This window comes from Apteryx rowi, unplaced genomic scaffold (assembly GCF_003343035.1).
Source record: "Apteryx rowi isolate R43461 unplaced genomic scaffold, aptRow1 scaffold_337, whole genome shotgun sequence".
Classification (NCBI taxonomy): Eukaryota; Metazoa; Chordata; class Aves; order Apterygiformes; family Apterygidae; genus Apteryx; species Apteryx rowi.
In genome coordinates, this window is record NW_020449830.1 from 180,155 (window position 1) to 202,226 (window position 22,072).

The window sequence follows — 22,072 nt, forward strand, 5'->3', positions numbered from 1 at the left end:
GGCTGGGGTAGCGTATGTGGTTTCGGGCATTTTCCTATGCAACGCGCGGTGTTTTAAAGTCAGCGGCTGAGGCTGCTGCTAAAGTCGTGGAGGATTTGGGTTAAATAAGCCTCTGCCGCAGAAACTCTTAATGGATCTGCTTTGCCTTTAAAACGTGGGAAGAAAGACACGGTGTGTGCTTGTTTAGGTAGTTCTGAAAAGATGTAGTTTTGCTCTGCTCACTTTAATATGCATCCTATTACTTGTCTGTAGAAAGAAATGTGCTCGCTGGCAGGTATTAAAAAAAACACGCTTCAGAATGAATAAAAGGTTAAGGAGAACTCTCATGCGTGCAGTCAGCACATAGGATTGAACTGTCTGATTTCTGTTCTGGACTCTACTGTGGTTTAGGGAGCTCTGTTTAGTTTAGCATACGTCCTCTTCATGTGGTGTCGTTTGAAAGAATAATAACCCCCAAATGTTGTGACTTTTTGCATGCACCTGCTGTTGCAAATCCTAACTCCCTAGAGTTGTGTGTAGCGCTTTTACGGAGCTGAAGAAGCCCAGGTCTGTGCCCAGAGCCCTGCTATTTATAAGGCTTCAGAGAGCAGGGGAGAAAGAGGAGGGATGCAGCACAAGGCTGTTGTTTGCCTTTTGCATAAACTACCGAGGCAGGTTGCATATTGTTTGAGATGTTGCGCTGGTGTGGGTGAGCGCAGGGAGCCATGCCCAGGCTGAAGCATGCCTAATCACTCTCTTCGCAGGAAGCGTGGCATTGTGCAGCGATTCCCTCCGATGTGAATGCAGTGTCCCCTATGGGATGCGGTAGGTGATGCCCAGCTCTACTGCAATGGCAATTGGAGCTCTCTCCAGTTCTCTCCTCGTAACCTGCTGCCTCATGGTTGCCCTCTGTAGCTCCACCATACCTGTACAAAAACTGGCCAAGGCTCAAGACAAACAGGACATAAAAGCCAGCCAGGAAAAGAGGGATCACACGTCAACAAGGGATGGTCAGACAGGCCCTGGGAAAATGAATGAAATCGGCAGGAGCGGGAGGGAGGAGGGCGCCAGAGATTGGAAGAGCAAAGGAAACAAGAACTACTCAAACAAGGAGTCTTGGACTAAGCAAAAGCAGGCTTGGAATAGCCAGGGGATGAGCAGTAAATTGGGGAGCATTCAAGTGCAGGAGCAAAGGGACACCGCTGCTGAGGAACCTCAGGTGGCTGAAGATGCGTCCCTGCCTGAGGCCGTGGCCAGTGTCACCTCCGAGCCCCCGGAGGAGTATGCCTACCCGGACTACCGTGGCAAAGGCTGCGTGGACGAGAGCGGCTTTGTGTACGCCATCGGGGAGAAGTTTGCACCGGGGCCCTCCGCCTGCCCCTGCCTGTGCACGGAAGAGGGGCCGCTGTGCATCCAGCCCGAGTGCCCCCGGCTGCACCCGCGCTGCATCCACGTGGACACCACACAGTGCTGCCCCCAGTGCAAGGAGAGGAAGAACTACTGCGAGTTTCGTGGGAAAACCTACCAGACCCTGGAGGAATTCATGGTAAGGTTGGAAACAAAGTAATTTCACAGGTTATTCTGCCATATAAAGCCATGTTACATTCTTGAAATGCTTTCTCCATGTTTTGGGGCTTCCCCCCGCCCCCTTTTCACTTTTTGTATTAATACTGCATCTGCACTGCTGTAAAATGTTTCCCTTAAACATGACCTTTCTTGTTCAGTGATACTGTAACATTTAAAAATGAGGGGGCTGGTCTTTATTAAGTCCTCTGGTATTTACAGTAAAAAATGTTACTTGAAATGATGCTACTTGGTGTTGATGGGGATGTTATGGGAATTCCTAGCACTACATTTGTTACCTTATTTTACCTTATGTTAATTATGCAACTTCCACCTTGCATAGATCAAGTAGTGTTTTGGGGGCTGATTTTTCTATTCCTAGCAATTTATCAGTGCCAGAACCTTTTTCCTACGACTCATTTCTCTCTTTTCCTTTTCGGCTCTTTAAACTGGGCTGTCAAGATTATGTAATACTTTCTTATGGGCCTTGTTTTTAGTAAGAGCATAGTTCACAGTCTGGATTACAGTGATGCTTTAAATACTATACAGCTTTATCTTTAGAGAAATCCTTTTAGAGTAGGGCCTTTTTAGCACCATTATGCAAAGTCATTATCATTGAAAATGCAACTTGTACATTGCAGTGCACTGAAAAGTTTTGGAGTTGAGGCCGGTTTTGCCATTGCTTATCTTGCCTTTTTCCATTTAAGTATCTTATCAGAGCTGAGATCTGCAAGCAGTCTCTAAGTATTTGCTTGGGAATGTCGGTTAGATACAGGTCTGGATCAAAACCCATATAGCAACGTGCCTGAATTTTTAACAGCTGGATAGGTTGAGGGGAGTGGGAAAACCAATTCAGAGGTCTGGCAGCTTGAGCCCCTCTCAAGGTGCAGGAAAAAACTGTTAAGGCTGTAAATAAGTTCCCACCTCTGCTCTCTGTGGTATTTGTGTGTTCTTAGAAACTTATTTCTATTCCAAATGTCTTTCCACATTCTTCAACTTCTTCTTCTTAAAAAAAAAAAAAAAAAAAGAGTGGAACTGCTCTCTTCAGAATAAATCACAATATTTTGCCCGTGCTCTCTCTTAGGTAGCCATGTGTAGAGCACATGAGTGGTTTTCAAAGCATGACAGAGAGCAATGGCTCAGCCTCCCGTTTCCCATGTCACCCTGAAGCATGCATTCAGCTTTAGGGCAGCAGTTTTCTACTTTAAAGAGAGAGGAGATGCTTTTAACAGTGGTACTCAGTGTGACCTTTTCAGAGATGGATTGTGAAATCCTTCCTTTTCCAGCAAAGTTAATTCTGAAGGGCAACTGAAACAATGATGCTTCTGTGCATGTTGTCTGTAGGTTTCAGTATCAAACTTTTAAAGACTTCTCCCTGTGCTTTATTCATGCTCCTCTAAAACCTTCCATATCTCTGCCTTTATACAGTGTTATTGTATTAATGGCTGTAAAGCAAATCTAAAATGCCTTATTGTGTTAAGTGTGTAGTAGGAGGATAAAACGTTAAAGGTATTTCAGCATGGCTGGCAGCCTTGGTAAAAAAGAAATGCTAAACAGTGGTATTTACAGAAACGTTGCTGTGAAGAGACTTTGGCTTTCAACTGTATTTTCAACCCCATTGTGGCTTTAGCAGTTCTGTTGATGCCTCTCTATACAAAACATCATTTCCCACTGATGCTTTGTGTTAGTCAGAATTGGAAATACGAGTGGGAATGGATTTAGGCTCAGGATGCACAAGGAAAGTTACGGATGCAGTTAGGCAGGGGAATTGCAGCCTAYGTATTTTGACATGTGAGGACCTTGATTTTTTTTTAGTTGGTTTCCAGGTCAGGTTGCAGCATTGCGAGCACGAGGCTGCAAACAGGCGTTCGCGCACGCCACTGCAATCAATTGAGATGTCGGGTGAAGTAATGCACAGGTGTCGTCAGATTGCTGCTGAGTGGGAGCAATCGCAAATGTAAATAATCGTGCGCAGTTTCAAGGGCTGTTTTGCAAGTTTAAGGCTGACTGTCTTATGGGTTGCTAATATGCTACCTCTTGATTAAGGTCAGGGGAGGAATTGTAAGTGGATAGTGATGTGATCTTTTTTTTTTTTTTTTTTTTTTTTTCCTGTGTGTCTGCATGCGTACCGACTCTTTGTGGGGAACAGTGTCAGACATCGTTGAAGGGAGAAAAAAAAGATGAGCTCCTAACTTTTAGGTGAAATTGTCTTTACAAATCATTATGTGTAAGTGTGCATGCAAGTTTAGGGTTTTGCTTAAGTAGAATTTGTGTATAGCTTGATATGCCAAAAAATGTCCATAACAGGAACAAGTGATAACTCAGAAGCTGGGTTTACAAGGGAATGGGAGGTTTGATGTGTTTCTTTGACTTGTAGTTCTTCCTGCAGCCTGTGTGTGTGTGTGTGTGTGTGTGTGTTTGTGTGTGTGTATGCATGTGTTTTTCCTTTTTAAAAAAACACATGCATGTCAATGCAGAGAGAGAAAAAAAAAAAAACACAGATGTGGGAGGAAGGACCAGCCTCCACTCTTCTCTGATGGAGGTATTGGGATGCAATATGGCAAAGGGATCACAGGATCCATATGGGTGATAATGGGAGTAAAAGCCTTACCTGGTAAAATGCAATCAGGATAGAATTCTGCACTGGAGCTGAGGGGTGCTGAGCACATTCTCTACTAGATGTATTTTGATCTTACAGTGTCATTTAAAAATGCAGGGTGGCTTAAAAAGTAACAGCCTTGGAAGGGCCATAAATCATTTCCAGAACTGTGTGAAAATGTAACTGGAGGTGACTAACAACTAATTGTATTGTTTAGGAAAACCCTAAATTTTTGAAAACTATTGCTTCCCCCCCCCCCGAAGTCAACAAACCCGACTGGATTTTGAAATATCTGTGATACTTCGAAGGCATAGAGAAATGAAAACAAAGTTGATACATTTATTTCTTGTCAGCTTAGCCCTGTTCATGTGCTCCTGAGGGGTGAAAGTGGAAAGAAACTACTACTAGAAATTCCAGTGCAATAGCAAATCAGCTTAGGATTTTGAATTTTTTTAAATGTAGTCTTTTTCAAGGCTCAAGAAATCAGTTATAGATTATATGGGCTTTTTTATTTATAGATTAATTTTTATTTTTAATTAATGTTTGCCATGTGAGAAGTGGGAAGAGAAAGCTAAAATTATACTTTGCACTGCAACTTCAACCAGTGTAAATTACTTGTCACATCTTAATTATGACAGCTTATACTAGTTGGATAAACCAAGCTATAACTTTTTCCATGCACCACTAGTGGGAAATCTACCTGTTTACATTTGTGCATTTGCCTTTTTACCACATCTGCAGCTCCACAGTGCAACATTTATACGTCTGCTCATAAACTTCCATTTAAACAGTTCTAAAGGAGTTGTGGTTTTGCCATCTGTACACCATTTTCTGCAGGTTTTATGGCTGCCTGGTGAATACTTCAGGCTTCGGTGCCTCTCCTTGTCTTTGCTCAGTTTTTGCATAGGCAGAACTACCGCTGACCTATAGTTGATAACTTGTTGACCTTGCATGGTTTTACAGAGCCATGGTATCAATAGGCTTTAGAGAGAGGTTGATAGGTCTTATTCTTTCCCGTTCAGCCTGGCTCTGTCAAATGTGCGAAGTGAGAATTGTGTTAGACCAGTTGTTCCCCAAACAAACCCATGAGATGTTCATCATGTTGGCTGGCCTTCAGGAGCAGAGGAGAGGAAATGAAGGTCCAAAGGTGACTTTTCATTCTGATTTATTTAACTGTTGTTTTATATACCCTGCCTTATTGTCTCTTCAGCGATGATTATGCCTCCAAGTGTTAAGGTGCCATTAAGATGAGGAAAGAAGTGGTGTTTTTCTACAGTTCCTGCTGCAGCTTGATGATCTGTTAAAAGCAATGCGTTATCATTTAGTCCAGAAAGACACAGATAAGTGTTGACACTGGTACCATTTTAGCAGCCACTGTGCTTCACTTACATGCATGAAAAGAGCTTTATAAAAACAAGCACATACAGAACTTGCTCGATTCTACTGCCATTACTCATATTGGTGGGTTGTGCATATCGTCACACCAGTTTTAGTAACCCACAAGAGCGCTCTCAGATGTAAAAAGCTGCATTGTAAAATTGGAGAAAAGAAGTAGAGAAACGGTGAATTTCGGAGGATCAGAATCAGCTCTTTGGTTGCAGCACATGCCTGGGAAGGGGTACTGTTGTGGTTGGTGGCTTTTCCTGCACGTTTCCCTTGGGCTCATGTGTGAAGTGGCCACACCAAGTGTAGCTCTGCGTGGAACTATGCCCCTAAATGATGGGAGGAGGCACCTTGGGATGAAGGAGTGGCAGAGAATGGCAAGCAGCTCTTCCTACAGCCAACGCAACCCTCTGGGGCAGTCAGGTTAGAGGAGAACATTTTTTTCGCCCAGTAAGAGAAAAACTGAACAAAGCAGTGCCTGACACGACAGCACTTCCTAAAGGTGCGCTTCACAGGTGTACTCCCCTGGAAAATCCCATGCTCTGTTACCCAGGAGGAGTTTCTGTGACCCTGCTGTTACAATATCACATTAGCAGTGTATTCAGTTGGTGAAAGATGTAGACTTCAAGTGTGTATGCTATATAAGAAGGAAATGCATCATTATGAATCATCATTATTAAATCAAAATTAGATTAGTTGTGTCTCTCATTTCACAGGACTTTCAATGCCTTTTTTTTTTTTTTTTAAGGCTTCTCATTCTAGGCATTTTAGGCTTCTGTTGAATCTGTAATTCTAGTAAACAAGCTACTTAATTAGAATATGTTTAAATATTACAGATGAGGGATGTTATTCCTAACATCTGTGTGCTGCCTTGTTTCCTGATTATCATTAGATATCCTAGTTTTTACATCACTTTTTATATTAAGCTGCACAGCCACTAAGTGGAGTTGTGGGAGAGGGAGTATCTGTTGTACTTACTGGGCTTGTTCTTGCAAGCTGTTTTTCAAGCAATGGCAACAAGTATTGAAACAAACTGAAAGCAGTATATTTGCCTTGTTGAGCCTGATCATTGGAATGAGGTCTAGTAGGACCTCATTGATCAAGTAGAATTCTTTAAAAAACAAACAAAACCAAAAGGGCATGTTTTCATAATTCAGTAAGTATTGTTTGCACGTATAACTCCAGAGGAAAGGGTTCTTAGTAGTGACTTGCAAATAGTTAGGAGCTCCAATTTTCTCAAGCACTCAAAATTTCGCATGCAGCTTCAGTGGTTACCTGGAATATCTGAGCCTCTTGACTGAAAATTGGGTCAGAAATCTTATCCGCTGTGACTACAGCTCTGCAAGTGAATGTGGCAGTTTATAAATAATTACAAGACAAAGTTGTTGTCCCAAAGCCTGCCACAAAGAACTGCAGTATTGGGCTGTGCGCCTCCTTGTAGCATTTTATCATGTATGGGGTATTCTTATCCTAGGGAGAGAGTAAAATAAGAGAGAACTGGAAGTGACTAGCTAGCAAAGGAGGTCTGAAATAAAGGAGTAATAAAAGCAGAAAGCAGCACAGCAAAGACCCTATTTAGGCTTTCTGAGCAGAGGGGAAGGCTGGAGGAAATACATGAGTGCATAAGCAAGGGACAGTGCTGGAAGGTGGGAAGACAAGTGTCAAAGCCCCGGTGAGCACTTAGCTGGAGATAACACGGTGCAAGGAGCAGCACTTTTGAACTTCGAAAGTGAGGAGGATGCAAGAGAGGCAAGCAAACAGAGCACGGACACAAGCAAATGATGTGCCAGGCTGCCTAAGAAATAGGGAAAAGGAGCCAGATGACCTGAAAGTTAGAGGTCTGAATGATTCTTTGCTGAGAAGAAATTGTTCTGGATTAGGGGTTATTCTGCTTATGTTGTTGGAGAAATACGGAAAATGGCTTGTCTGGCATCAGCTGGAATCTGGAATGGCAACAGGTGCATGAAATAAATGGTTATTCCAAAACCTAGAATCTGCACAGATTATAAATTTAAAGGATTGCTAGTAATAAGATTCAACCACACTTTCTTCCTCTGCTCTGAGCATGAATACTAGTGTGTTTTTGGAGCGCAGCAATGAGCTTTACAGTATAGCATTTATCCATCTTTAGCCCCTTTGCTTCCCTCTCCCTCCCCCTCCTTGTGTGGTGCAAAGCCACCAGAGATGCAGCATGTGGGGCCTAGGCATGAGCACTGAAGAGGACAACTGGAACTGGACATGTAGCAAATACAGAGCTTTACCAGTCCTTTCAGTCCTAAATAGGGCCTTGATTCTGTTTTGTTTGAAATGAATTTTATTGGAGTAAGTTGGTTAAGTAATTATCATGGCTCTGCTGTTCTACAGAGCTTTTCTAAACCAGTAAAATTTCAGTAGAATAAAAAGCATGATCCTGTTCTTATTGCTTCATCCTTGTTCTTTAGATTTCAGTTTCTTTTCTGAAAAGTTTCAAATAATTAAAAAAAAAAACAATCAAATACTGCTAACTTATGGAAATACCTGAATTCACAAGAACTTTTCCCAGACTTGCCCAAGAAAATGATCATTTTCAATAAAATGCAACTTCCTGTTATYAAAAAGCTCTCCATCTGGAAAAATAGCAATACAGGTTTCCATTAAAAGAAGTTTCACATTTCATGTAGCAAAATTTCTCCTTTTTTTTTAACATAAGATTTATTTGCTGGATTACTTTTTGAACCTCCAATAGATTAAATCAAACTTAGGTTAAATTATGAACTTATTTTGCTGGAATTTCACTGATATGGGGTAGGGAGGCTTTTACTTTATTTACTTAAAAACCTGAAGTTCTTGTTCCCAAAATCCCTTTCACATTTGCATGTGGGACACAGATTTAGAGCAGAAGCTGTGGCTTATTCTGCTGCAGTGCTCTAACTTTGCAGGAGCAGCCTCGTTCTCTGCATTATTCAAACCACAAAAAGCATTTGTTTTAACAGGGGAGGGGAAAAAAAAGAGATAAAGGAAAGAACAATGCAGATAGGAAGTAAGAGACTGCATAGTTTAGGAGAATATTAAGTGGAAGAATTAAAAGATAAATGGATTTGTGTTTCAGGTTTCTCCGTGTGAGAAATGTCRCTGTGAAGCCAATGGTGAAGTGCTGTGCACTGTGTCAGCTTGTCCCCAGACTGAATGTGTGGATCCAGTATACGAACCCGATCAGTGTTGTCCTATCTGCAAAAATGGTAAGTGATTGCTGCAAAATTTAAAGGGGGTTTCTTGCCGAGAGATCCAAATTGCGCTGTTCCCTCTTTCAAAAATAATTTCAAATATTTCCCTTTACCTCCAGCAGAGATGGGGAAGTGTTGTATGTGGGTGGTATCTTTCCAGTGTGAGGAGTCAGTTCTTTCCTTGACTGGAGTGGACTTGATTATGACTTGCAAGGATTTTTGTTATCCAGGTATCAACTAGAGTATTAATACCAGATATTCACATGGCTTCTGGATGTAAATTCTGCCTAAAGTCAGCGTGAGTGTGTTTTATATAGCCACACTAGAAGAAACACAGGCTCTTCATGTTATCCATCTTTCAATGTGAACAGTAAAAGTTACTTTTGTTCTCCCTTCTTATTTGTTCCCTTTTCAGAGATTCTTCTCTCTTTTTTTTTTTCCGAGGCAATTCAAATGTACCTTATTGAACTTTAATTTTCATAACTAAATGAATTCAACTTCCCAGTTTAATTGAATATTTTTCATAACTAAATTAGACAGAAAGACTCTCTACTCCCAGCAAGGACTTGCATTAGATCAAAGTCTTGGTCTATTTAGAAGAAAAAATTACATGACACACTAGCTCATCACTTATAAAGAAGAAATGATAATTTATTAATAGAAATGAAAGCTGCAAAATCTCAAATGAAATTATATTTAAAATGAAAAAAGACATTTAAAATTATTCAGATAATTTTCAGCCATATATTATTTCTCTAGAATAGGTAGGTTCCATTACGTTAGCTAAAACAAACTGATTAAAATTGTGGAAAAGCTAGAGGAGGAGAGAGTGTATAGCATATGCTTTCCACAAATTCAATAGTAGATGATAAGGGATAGTTAATTGCATTGGGGGAGTTTCATTTGTATGGATATAAAAGTAATTGCTTCACATGCCTTAGCTGGTTGTTAGAACCCTGGAGGAATTTGTTCTTGGCTGTACAGCTTAAAGGCGCTCTTCTTTTGGAGATGGGATCGGGCCTTTTTTGAGGTGTTGAGGGACAGTTGCAGAGACAGGCAGGATTTGGGAGTTGGTGGTGTGATAACTAGCCAGTTCGGAGGGTCCTTTAGCATTGGTTGTCCCAAGGGGCCTTCTGGCACGCTCACAAGGACATTTGCCTCCCGTGTGCACCGTGCTCTGCTGCAGCTCCCCAGGACAGGGCAACTCACGGCACGAAAGGAGTCTCAGGGACTGAGTTACAAGCATAATGCATTAAGCCCACATAGTCTTTCCTGCTGAGTTTGTCCAGAGGTGTTAACATTGTTGGAGCAATATTGACTTTCTCGTCAGTTTGCGTTCTCCCGCAAACAGCAGCACAGCATGCTGGTGGCCATCCTCCGGCGGTAGCTTGCCTTTGAATTAAGCTCCTACGACAGCATGGGGCTTGGCTGGGCTGCTCACACACAGTCCCTGACTTATTTCCCAGAGATGGGGCCTGTTTCAAAAATCATACACAAACATGCTTTAGTTGCAACCAGGCTGCTCACTCTCAGAGCACAAAAGCTGAATTCCTTGAGGTCTCCCTGCAAGAAAAGGGCTTTCTTTTCCTCAGCATCTGAATCCCCAATATTAATTGCATATTGCTTTGGTACTCTGGCATCGCTGACCCGATGACCAAGGTGACCAGAGCTTTGCAGGGAGCTGTCCTGTCACTTCTGTGCATGTCAGAGAACCAAGAGTGGTTTTCCTTGTTAGCTTTTAGACAAGAAAAAAAGCCATTAACAAGAACAACAAAAACAAGATAGTTCAAAAGAGGCTGGGCTTTTCTGGTTCAGCAGCTTTGATGCAGTATCATAAATACATTCCCAAGGAACCTGGGGAACTGGTTTAAAAAATATTAGGCTATTTGCTTTCGGAGCTTATTTTAAAGTATGGGACATGTACTACCTTTTGTAAAGAATTTCAGTGAATTGGTGAATGTTTTCAATTAGACTGGAGCAAAAACCTCTTGAGAAGGCAAACCTTGCCTGCCTCACCTTGTCATATTCAAGCCTACGGGAACAAATGTGCTGTGAATGCGAGTCGGGGAAACAATCATAATATTGTGCTTCAAGGTTGATCATAGCAGTGAATGACACCAACGACATCATGTTACTAAACCAAAAGAGCATAGCCACAAAATCTGATGGCGGAAAAGGTGGAGCCAGCTTTGTGGGGGGAACGGTTGAAAGCATACAAGTGAGATGAATGTTTTCACACTCTGCATCCTGCCATTTGTGTTGAAATTATCTGTCCTCTGAGCGATAGAACAAGGAGATGTAGGAGCTGAAGTTGGGTTCTGTACATTTACTAGAATTTGTGCTTTAAAAATGCACAAAATCAAAACTCTGATTTCCCTCCCATTCGTGGCTCTCCATAACACGCAGCACTTTCCCAGCTTCCCTGGCCTATAAATTGTTGGCAGGGAACCAAGAGAGTCAGAGCTACGTCCATCACTAGTAGCACCACATTCAAATGCCTGATTAAAAATCGTGCAGGAAATCTAGTGCAGGTCTGTTGTCATTAGCAGTGGATAAATTCAGTCATTTGGCAGGTATGAGACACTATGTTATGCTTTGTGGAAAGGAGGGGGGATAGTTGACAACTTTAACCTGATTCCGCAAAAATACTGGCAGCCATTCAAATGAGGGATGGACAGGTAACTGCGCATCAGGTTTACGCAAGTGTGCACGTGTATAGGTGCACGCTTCTTATTTTGAACATGGTAAGAGCAAGTGAATGGAAAGCTTGCTGCAGAGGGAAGAACAAAGGCTGACATGTAAAATGTAATAATCTTCTATATCCCATCCTGTCTGTCAGGAAAGAGCTTAGATATTATTATAGCTGTGGATCACTGATTTCAAGCAAAAGATGTTATTTTCCTCTTTGTGGACAGGGAATACTTTAAAGAAGTATCTGTTCTGAAAAATGACTTACAAAAAGCATACAAGGTGCCAGCTCGTGGAGAGAACCTTGGGCATGGGGGGCTGTCTGCTTTCTATATCTCAAGTCACTACCACTGCGGGAGCTGTTTTGTTTTTATTTTGTGTATATGCACTGCAAGGGAGCAAAGTGGGGACAGAGGGGAATGGAAGAGGGGCTTTCTTCTTGTGCGGGTTGAAATGTTGAGCCTCATCCTTTAGGTTATCGACAGCAAGGAAAAACCTCCAAAAACTTAAATCTGCCTTTGGAGAGCTGCATTAAGTAAGAGGAGCCCCATCCTGATCTTCTTCCTGCTTTACAGTACTAGCAGTGCAGTTACTTATTCACAGCAGTTTCAGTAAGCTCAGAATCAGGTGCAAACATTAGTACTGTGCAGAGTAGTGAGGGAAGAGTAAATATGAGAAGCATAGGGTTCCCTTTTCATTAGAAAAAGGTTGGGCATTTGTCACTACTGATTCGTTTGGGGGGGGGGTCAATACTGAGAGTGAATTATCTCTATAAATTAAATTACCTTAGTTGTCTGTTCCACTTCTGTTTTCAGTATAAGAGCTCTAATAGGCATATACAGCTGAACACTGCTTTTGCTTGAAGCACACAGCCTCCAAGAAGCAAGTGGGATTGAGCGTGGCCCTGCTTTTGCAGGTATGTTTGTAGGAGGATTAAATTAAACCAATAGCCCAAATGGAGCCTGGAGGGGAAGGCATGGTTGCTAGACCAAAAAACACTTTGTTCTAAAGTCCCCCAGAGATTTTGTTTCATTATATGGCTGAAAGATAGCCCCAGATGCAATGAAGTGGATCCTGGTGTCTCCTCAGCTGATGCTTAGCGAGTAGGTGCTTGTGTGTTATAGCGTTATTTTTGTGTCTGCAGAAGGCAGAGCTGAAAGTCTCCTATCTGCCAAGGGCCTGGTAGCTCCCACCTAGTGCTTGGAGTTGCACAATCTAAAACACGACTGCTGGTGCCCAGCAGCCCGTACCCGTCCTCAGGCCTGTAATGCGTGCTGGGCGGGTCCTGGCTGCTTTCACTGACGGTACAAAAGGGGAGATTTACTCTGGAGGTGGTGGTCAGAGGTGGGATGAGTGAGGGCCTCATTTCATATTTAGGTTCATATTTAGACTGAAATACTTGCACGCTATGGTGAAAGGGTTGCAGCTAGTAAAGTGCAGGTCTACCAGATTATTCTGAGCAGGGGGAGTGAGCAGCAGATGCTTTGCTTTCCCTTACTGCAGGGTTGGATGAGCTGAAATCTACTTTGGTTTCTGAGTGTACAATTTTCTGTGTGCTTAAGCATAAGATGACTTGAGAATAGCTCTGAATGGCAGGCGAGGAGCTCCTGGTGTGTGAAGATGCTCTCAGGGTTGGGGGAAAGGTGATTTAAAAAAATAAAAAATGCGTAGGTCCAGGCAGTGCTGTTGCCCCTGTGAGCTGTCCTCACTCTAAATCGGGATGGAGAGAGGGTGTGATGGGCTGAGGGACCTCCTGTGCCTTGCATAGGGCGCTTATTTCAGGCAGATGAAAGGCAGCTGCACCTCGACAGCTCTCTCTTGCGCTGGGTCTTTGTTGCCCCCTGTAGCCTCAGCTTCGCTCAAGTACCTTGGAGCATCTGACCTATAAAATGTAATGTCCTTCTGCGATATATTTAAATAAAATATAATATTCCCTCAACAATGTATGGCTCGGTCTCAGCAATGGAGGATGTATTGTAATGTTGTCCTGATAGAGGTCAAGCCATTTGCTGTTTCCTGATGCAAACATCAGGAATTTCGCTGCTCTGAGATTTAAATAAGTCGTGCCTTTGATTCTCCTCTTTCCCTCTCTCTCTCTTTGTTTTAAATACTGTTTTGTCATTCTTTAGCTGACAATTAATACATGACAAAGAAGATGAAGAATTTTTAAAGTCTGAGAGTGATTCTCTAACTTACATTAAACAAGGTATCAAATCAGGTGGTCATAGCAGGCTCTTCTAGATGTAAAATACGGGAATCATTATATGATTGAAAGTCCAGTTTGTAAGATTGAAACAGAACATCATTTTGACAAATGAATTTTCATTAAAAAAAAAAAACCTAATGAACAAGCCATCATTTCAGACTAATCCCAGTGCCACCCATATTGTGTGCACCAACATGATTTGCTCGTTCTGATCTACAGTTCAGGCATTTAAATGTGTGTGGAGGACAGTATTTGTTCCATGATTTTATGTGCAAGAGCCACTTAGCAAAAGGTGCACAAACTTTCTGCTTTAATTGGCTGTACTTCTCAATATGATTTATACTAGCAGACTGTTAACCAGGAAATATTAATGTTTCAGTAGGAAAAACACCATTAAAGTTGCATAAACAGCTGTATGTGATTAAAATTACCTAGTGACTATGCAGGTAGGTGAAAAGCTGTAGCAGATATTTTGGCAGCTACTTACTGAAAACAAAGATATATCAGACTTGTTCCTTTTGGCCAGCAGCTTCAATGGCCATTAAAAGTGGTTTCCAAATCTGATAGGTGAAGTCAATAAACTCTTAATAGTAATTTTTGTTGTTGTTTTGCTGTTAATGAAGTAGAGAACAAGTTCAGTCTATGTCATCTTAATTCAAGGAACTGCTTTAATCCTACTCCATCTTTTCTCTTCCCTCTCTCATTTGTTGTTTACTCTGGGAAAGCTGGTGGCTAAACAACGTACATGGGCTTCCAGTGCAGAARTCAGAGCCATTTTGTGTTTGTGGATTTTTTTTTTCCCCCTTCTTAGATCAGAATCTGTTTTAATTTACATGGATTACCACCCTGAAGTGGGCAGAGCAAAATTTGTCCCCAAAGTACCTAGGCCGTACTATTTCCAGCTTACACAGATGTGTGGATCACGTACAAGATCCAGGGGTGACTTGGTCTTTCCATGCTGAACTGCCTTGGTAGCTCTATGTGTTTTTATTCCCTCTAAGGGTATTTCTTCAGTGCATATGTTATGATGACTTCATGATTATCTAATAACAGAAAGCTATCAGAGGATGAGAGGGATCTGGCTGAAGATATGGCAAAATTATCTGGTCACCCTGGACCCAGATCTGTTACCAGAACAAAGAATTGTTATTATTATTATTTTCTAAACCAAGAAACAGCTAAGTTTTTAGTTGGGGGGTTCTGCTGTCAAAAGATAGAAATATCAGTCTCTGAGGATATAGCATCCTGTTATTCTGCTTGGACACAAAAAGACAATCAGAATGGTTATACTAGTGTTTAATATTTAAAGTAGTGGTTTTATACTTAGGTAAGAGGATGTAGAATATAGAAGAGCCTATTAAAATATAAAAGCAGTGTATCCTATAGACTTTCCAGCATTCACTTTGCCATATTTTCTCATTATTGGTTGCTTCAAGTGAGCCTGAGAAGTTTTTCTTCTATGGTCAGTTTTTTTTCACTTACCTGCTGCTATGGGTTTAGCTTGTATATCAAGCTAAATGCTGCTGTGTCACTCACTTCCGTGGCAACTGCCTGTGGGGTGGGGGGAGAAATACTCTCGCTCCACTGTGGCTTGAAGCAAAAGGAAATGATAATGTGCCCCAAACAGTGGAACAGCAGTGCCAGTCCCAGGTGAGTGTGAAAAACGAGGTGCGGGAGAATGAATAACTTTTCTGACAATTTTCATGTTACCAAAAAAAAAAAAAAAAAGTCTGATGTATCTTGTGCTGCTTGCCACAGCCATTTCACTTATTTGCCATACCATGTAGTCCTATGAGCTGCTCCTGGTTCAGACAGGAAAGCACCTTTATGCTAATATCCACCAGGGTATTGCAGTAAACTATGTGCTGTTGCTTGATTTGTCTTCCCTGGTAACTGCACATTTTACATAGAGACCCATTTGGGGGTTTGCTTGCTTTCCAGGGAAGCAGCTAACCTGTGTTCCTCAAAATGAAGCCATCAGTTTCTTCTATGAAAAATTTCTTTTGAAGAAAAAAAATTTTTTTCTGAAGTTTGGATTGCAGTTTTATATAAATGGAGTTCACATTGCACCTCCCTTCACACACTGCCTCTAGTACATTTTCTTTGCTGTTTGAAAAAAGTTTAGAAAATTAATATGATTAATATTCATTAATATGAATTGATATGAATATGAATGTTTTCCAACAGCCAGACTTGTTCTTTATGCTATTCATTAGAGAAAGTATTCCCAGCATTAATTGCTCCCTTCTTTTGCTATTGGATGTCTATTTGGATTTTGTATATGTCACTAATTGAAATTGTGCAAAAGGTTTAGGAGGAGTGTATGATTCCAAGGTATGAAATATCTGTGTGCGTCTTATGGTATGCTGTATCCATGGAATAAAATTGGGTATCAGTAGAACACTTCCACTTGATTAAATTATGGCCTCATTGATCCTGAAACTGTCTCTGGCTCAAGATCTAGTTACCATAGCTTAATGTATTATTTGACATTAACTGAGCCAAGTAACTGTCCGTATGAGCTATCAGTTGTATTCTTGGCACATAATCCTGTTTTACATAGAAGCGATAGCAATGATCGGGGTCTTTAGGTGCTATAACAACAAAAGTAATAGAAGAAGTACGTCTGATTAGTATTTTGCAGTGCGATTAAATGGAACAATGAAGACGTATACTTTGTATATTAGCTTTTGTATTCTTTTGTCTTCTTCATTGCTATTTTATTATGTTAAATCAGTTATCTAGGAATTTGCCTGGCTTTGAGGGGAGGAGGCGGCTTATAGGTAAGTGTTGAGGTATATGTTAATAATGTGGCAATGCATCCCTCTGATAATAAGTGATATACTCACAATCTCCTTTTAAGTGCAGTGTTGTTTTACTTCTAAGCGCTTATTTTTCACAGGAAGCTAAGGTTTAGGGGTGAGGGAAGAGGTGGGTTGATTCAGGTGACTTGCTGACTGCCGGAAGCAGGGAGTTGGCTGCTTTCTTTAAACTAAAGTTTCCAAACTTCTCTCCTTAGCGCTTTGCTGTTGTGTGGCTCACGCTCTGCAGCCGGGATGCATGCAGCACAGTGCTGTTAATGCGAGTTCTAGCTAATCTCGTTATAACTCCCCCTTCTTTGGGATTTCTTATCTTGCTAAATGAGCCATGAAGACTTGCTTGTGACAGCCAACTTGGAAGTTTTCTTCCAATCCTGTTCAAACTGTATTTGTACATGAGGTACAGATTTGATAAAGACTAACAAAACTTGGTCCCTTTCCTGACATTAATTGAACCAGGGCCTGACTTGTATGTCTACGTGTGTATCTGGAAAGGGATTATGCAGGAGCAGGTGCTTAGGGGAGAAGCTAAAAGCCTCTAGTATTTTGGTTAATGTTTGTAAAATTGCAATGCTTGTTAATGCTTTTCTTATTGTTTTCCCTGTAAGTAATGTCTTACCATTTCAAATTACTGAACTGGGGAACCCCCGTATAGTTTGTGATGTTAGAGTCCTGAAGTAAGTCCCTGATGATTACCTTTGCCCAGCAGGTCAAACGCCCTTATCAGCTGGAGTCTCAAATGCTTTCCTAATTGAAGACCTTGATTTTTAGGTTGGAAACAGCCTTCCCTTTGTGAACCTTTGGATCGCTTCCATGAGAGTAATTATCCATGCAGTTTTGCTTCTTTGAGCATGTTCAGCTGTACAGCTGTGATTAAAAAAGAAAAAAAGAAAGAAAGTAACAATTTTTAAATAATTCCTTACCTTCACCAGCTTAGTTATCAAAATGATTAGCGTTCCAAAGATGATAGGCAACCAAAAACTTTGACTGCTGTTTTCATCTCGGAAAACCCTCTAGTGTTTTCTTGCTGCCTACACTGGTGCTATTTAAGTTTTCATTAGAGGAATGACTTCCTACTGAAAAAGATCACTTTCTTCCAAATGTTCCATTTTTCTGCTGACTCTACAGCTCTGTCTGTCCTTTTCTATGAGAGTGGTCCTTGGATGGGAGCAAGTTCAGAACGATTAAAAGTTCCATGCGTAAATCCAGCTTCCCTAACAGCCTTGGGGATGATCAGTATTTTCCTCCTCTAGAACCCTGTTCTCCATTTCTTCCCACACTTGCAACATTTTGCCATTTGCTGGCTAGCAGCCACCTTTTTTTGATGTACTTGCAAGCAGTCTCTTTATAAGTCGATCCCTATTCAACAACCGAGAGTCAGGGAAGGAGTATTTTCACTGCATGCTCACCCAACGTGTATGGCTATTTTTTTTTCTTCTTTTCCAGTGGAATTTGTCCGGGGAGGCAGCAGCAAGGAAACAGAACAAACAGAATGCAAAATAAGATTTGGTGAATAGCACTGAATAAAGAACATTTATATCCAAGCAATTCCTTCCAGGCTTCCTGTGCTTGAAATACTTGCTCACAATACGTAATGTCCCGTTTCAAAGGTAGTTCCACAAGACTGTGATGTTAATTTCTTTTTCCCAGGAAAAAGTAGAGATATTACCACTTATGCTCCAAAATAATTCCCATTCCTTTTTCATAGTGTCATCCAAAACCCTTAGTCTAAACACCTCTACAACTTTTGACTTCAAAATGGAAGTCACTGCTTAAATTTGGCAATTTTGGGGGAGGTATGCAGTTAGTGAGTCCAATTAAAGATAGACTAGCAAGAGAGAGTAGTGACTGTTAATGATATCTTACAAGTAACAACACAACAGAATGGTTAATGAAATTCGGCATAACCTTGTGTCAGGCAGTGAAAGAAATCACTTGGATATTTTGATGACCTCTTGTTAAGATTTCTGCCAAGCAGTTTTGGTTAAGTATCACTGTGAAATTCTTTATGTAAACATCTGTCAGGCTTCATTAAGATAGGTTTGCATTTATTAGAAGTAGGCTTTTATAGAAAGGCTGGTTCCTCCCTCCTGATTTGTATGATGTTCTGTGGTTGCTGAGCACTCAGCAAAAGAAGGTTGCAGCAGTACAGAGAAGAGCAGCAAAAAAGCTCCAAACATTTCTAAATACTCTCCTGTGAGAAAAGATTAGGTCTCTGGTTTGGACAGCACATGAATTAAAACCCATATGATTAATTGTTTTATTGGGGGAAGTAGGGGAAGGACAGTGGTAGGATAGCACCAATAAAAAGCTTCCCCACACTTATCAAGGGAGAATGAAAGAAAATCAAAAGGCTTTATACATAATAAAGTTTTTAATACACCATGTAATTAAGCCATGTAACACACTGCACAAGATAGTACCAATACACATTTTCCTGGAATTAAATAAAGATCGGATCCTTGGTAGGAGGAATAAAATATCGGCCTTAATCTAACTACAGTGAAAATACCTGAAGGATATCAACCCACATGTTGCAGAGTCTAGAGTCTGGCAAAAACTTGCATATAGGAGTTCTTTTTTTGCATTATCAGAACATTAACATCAAATTTCATACTGTCCACATCTTAGAATTTTGATTTTGAACTGTTTCTTTTTAAAGTACTTTCCAGAAAAATGATTAGGCTGCCTTGTCTTGAGCCCAGCCAAATAAACCCTTGAAGTATACATATGTTCTTGTTAAGGCAAAAAATATATTTTATAAGGAAATCTTTAATACAGGAGGAATCTTCTTCCTGCGTGCCTATTGCATTGTCATTTTGGGGTGTGCTGGGACACAGCACTACCATGTAAAATAACGCTTTCAAGTTACTCAGTACCTGCAGATGACAGAAAAAGAGATAATGAGGAAATGAGGATGCCTTTTGGCATGTTCTGCTTTCAACTATTCTATCAAACTTTATTTAAATAACCTAAAGATAGATCACCCATAGATTGCTTGTGTACTAGCTCTCTGTGCTGTCTGACATTGCTGTGATTGGTCAAAAGGGCCTCTGTAGTTTTTGCATGTTTAAAACAATCAGCTGAAGATTGAAGAAGCTGAGAAAAGAGGCCTAATAAGCAAATAAATCATACCAGTTTATAGAGTTATTTGTTATGTCAATGCAGTGGAGAAATGTGCCGCCACACAATGGAACGCTAATTATTTTCCTGCCTTGGCAGCTTGCTATCCTGATATATTGCTAATGAATGGATTAGATGGTGGTTTGGCAGCCACCAGCATGTGAATGATTGTTTTGAGGACCAGCTCATGCTGATGCTGAGGTCTAAGCTAGGCACTGATTATGACCTCTTACAGGTAACTCTGCACCCGTTATTTAGCCTCTCACTCTATCTCTCTCTTTCCATATATATTTATTTCTAATAACACCTATATGTCGATAAGCACTCACACATACAGCTGAAATATGTAAGTAAATCTCATTGCCTAGTGTGTAGCCTCAACATTAAATCAAAACACAGGTGGTGTTTTGATCTGAGTGTTTGAATAAGGTACGTCTTCCTTCTTGTCTGGCTGTCCTGCTCTGCCACGATCAGGTAAGCTGCTGAAACGCAGAAGAGCCCCAAGGTCCCACGGCTCGGGGCAGCACGGTTTGTCTGCGCATTGCCGAGCCCTGCTTGGCTCGCTTGCCAGCACAGAATTGGGGTGTCACATGTGCATGCCTGTGGCGGTGACAGATACCCATGATCTTGGTGTTCTTGCTGGCTTCAGTGGCAGAGTTTCATCCATTGTGCAGTTTTCATTATGGGAAGGTAATATATTTGTCAGCGTGAGAGGGCTTTTTAGTTCCACATCTTTAGGGTGGGTTTTTTTTTGTTCTTGGGCTTGGAGTGGGGAGGTTGTTTTATTTTGTTGTTTTAGTTAAGGATATCAGATCAGATAGCTGATTCCTTCCAGTGAAAATTACAGGAGAGTAATTTCAGTTATCTTTAAATATATGTGTGTGGGTGTTTGTGCATGTGTGTAAATGATTCAGTTTTGGCTCTAGTGTGTTGGGGTACGAACTCCCTCAGCTTAGGGCGCTGACTCTCTGCCCCTTGCCATGCTACTGGCTGTGCTATCGCCTGGCAAAAACTGTGCACTGGAAAACATTTTTCATGAACATCTCTGTGATACAGCAGCTGTGGAGTGGCTGTGTGGCGGAGCAATCTGGAAACCTTTATAGTCCTTGAAGCAGGTTTTGGGTCCCTGAGCAGGAGAGGTTTTCTGGACTCTGATTTTGAGAACTGCTACTGGAGCCAAATACTCCCGATGAACAGCTGGCAGTACATGAAAATCTCCCTTAACACAAATTATGATAGTGTAAATGAAATATATAGATTACAAAATTCAGACAATGCAAAGGCAAACTTCATAGTTTCAGGTGACATAAAGTGCACCCACATTTACCTGGCATTGGGGTTAGTCCCAAAGGTCCTTCTTACCCTTTGAGGTCCAGCTGGTGGGTTTCTGGCCTCCTGATGAAGCATCCAGGTTGTAGGCAGCCCCGGTGTCCTTAGGCTGTGCTCCTGGAAGAAAATCTGTCCAAGGGATGTAGCCCCAGTCCATCTTTAGTTCCCTTAGGAAAGAAGTTTGACCTCATGTGTGTACTCTAAAGGTCTTGCCAGAGTCTTGACTGAAGGGGTCAATGGGGTTTCCTTACACATAAGGGGCAAAGTAATATTTCATTTGAATAAAGAGGGGTTGTCAGCTTCGACTGCCAAAACCAAGACTGGGTTAATGCAGCATACAGGATGAGTGTGTGTGTATGTGTACATATATACATACATATTTGTGTATGTATATGTGTGTGTGTATGTATATATGCATGCACACACTCATACATATATATATTTTATATATATATATATATATATATATATATATATAAAACATGCTACAGGGGCTCACCAAACAGCATGCCCTGTGAAAGCACTTCCCACTTGAAACTCCCTCTTGAAAGGCTACCCTGCGGTGGTTGGTGACCATCACTCTCTCACTTTTTCCCCCCCCAGAAGTGTAAAGATAGTAACATGGGTTGGGTGTTGCAGTGGCAGCTGGGGCTTCCTCACTGCTTTCTTGAAAGCAGAGAGTCAGCAGCTGATTCTCAGCATGCTAATCCTTGCATAAGGATTACATTTAAATGGGTGCATGGGCCAAATACCTGCTCCCTTGGGTGCACAGACCATTGTGCTCTCTTTTTGTAGAGAAAGCTGCAGAGTCACTGTACCAAGAGCTACAAAGCCACTATTTCTACAGAGCATTGAAGGCAAAGAGGTTGCCCTGAGTTTTGATATTACAGTCCTGAAGATGAGAGATGATATTTTGTTTGCCTGCAGATGTGGGCAGATGTCACGTCATTAGTTTTGCTTAGTTTACATTAACAGATATTTGCTACAATTATGAGGATTGAAATCTGTTGCTTGTACATTCTTTTTTGTTGCCTTTTTTTTTTAATAAATGAAAACAGTGGTTTGGATGCACTCGTAAAATTTGTACAGACTGTGGTGCATCTCCCATAATTCACCCATGACTGCAGGTGATATATGCGAGTTGGGGTTCATCTTTAACGCATATTCTTTGAAGTGGGAG

General features: G+C 41.2%; 1 protein-coding gene across 1 annotated transcript in view; it reads left to right on the forward strand.

The window, feature by feature from the left end:
• Window positions 1-762: 762 nt before the first annotated feature.
• Window positions 763-22,072, forward strand: part of VWC2 (von Willebrand factor C domain containing 2) — a 58,413-nt gene continuing 37,103 nt past the window's right edge. The window contains exons 1-2 of the mRNA XM_026072087.1: window positions 763-1,525; window positions 8,613-8,742. Of these exons, the coding sequence (XP_025927872.1) occupies window positions 812-1,525; window positions 8,613-8,742 (844 nt within the window). The 5' untranslated portion in view covers window positions 763-811. The remainder of the gene's footprint in view (window positions 1,526-8,612; window positions 8,743-22,072) is intronic.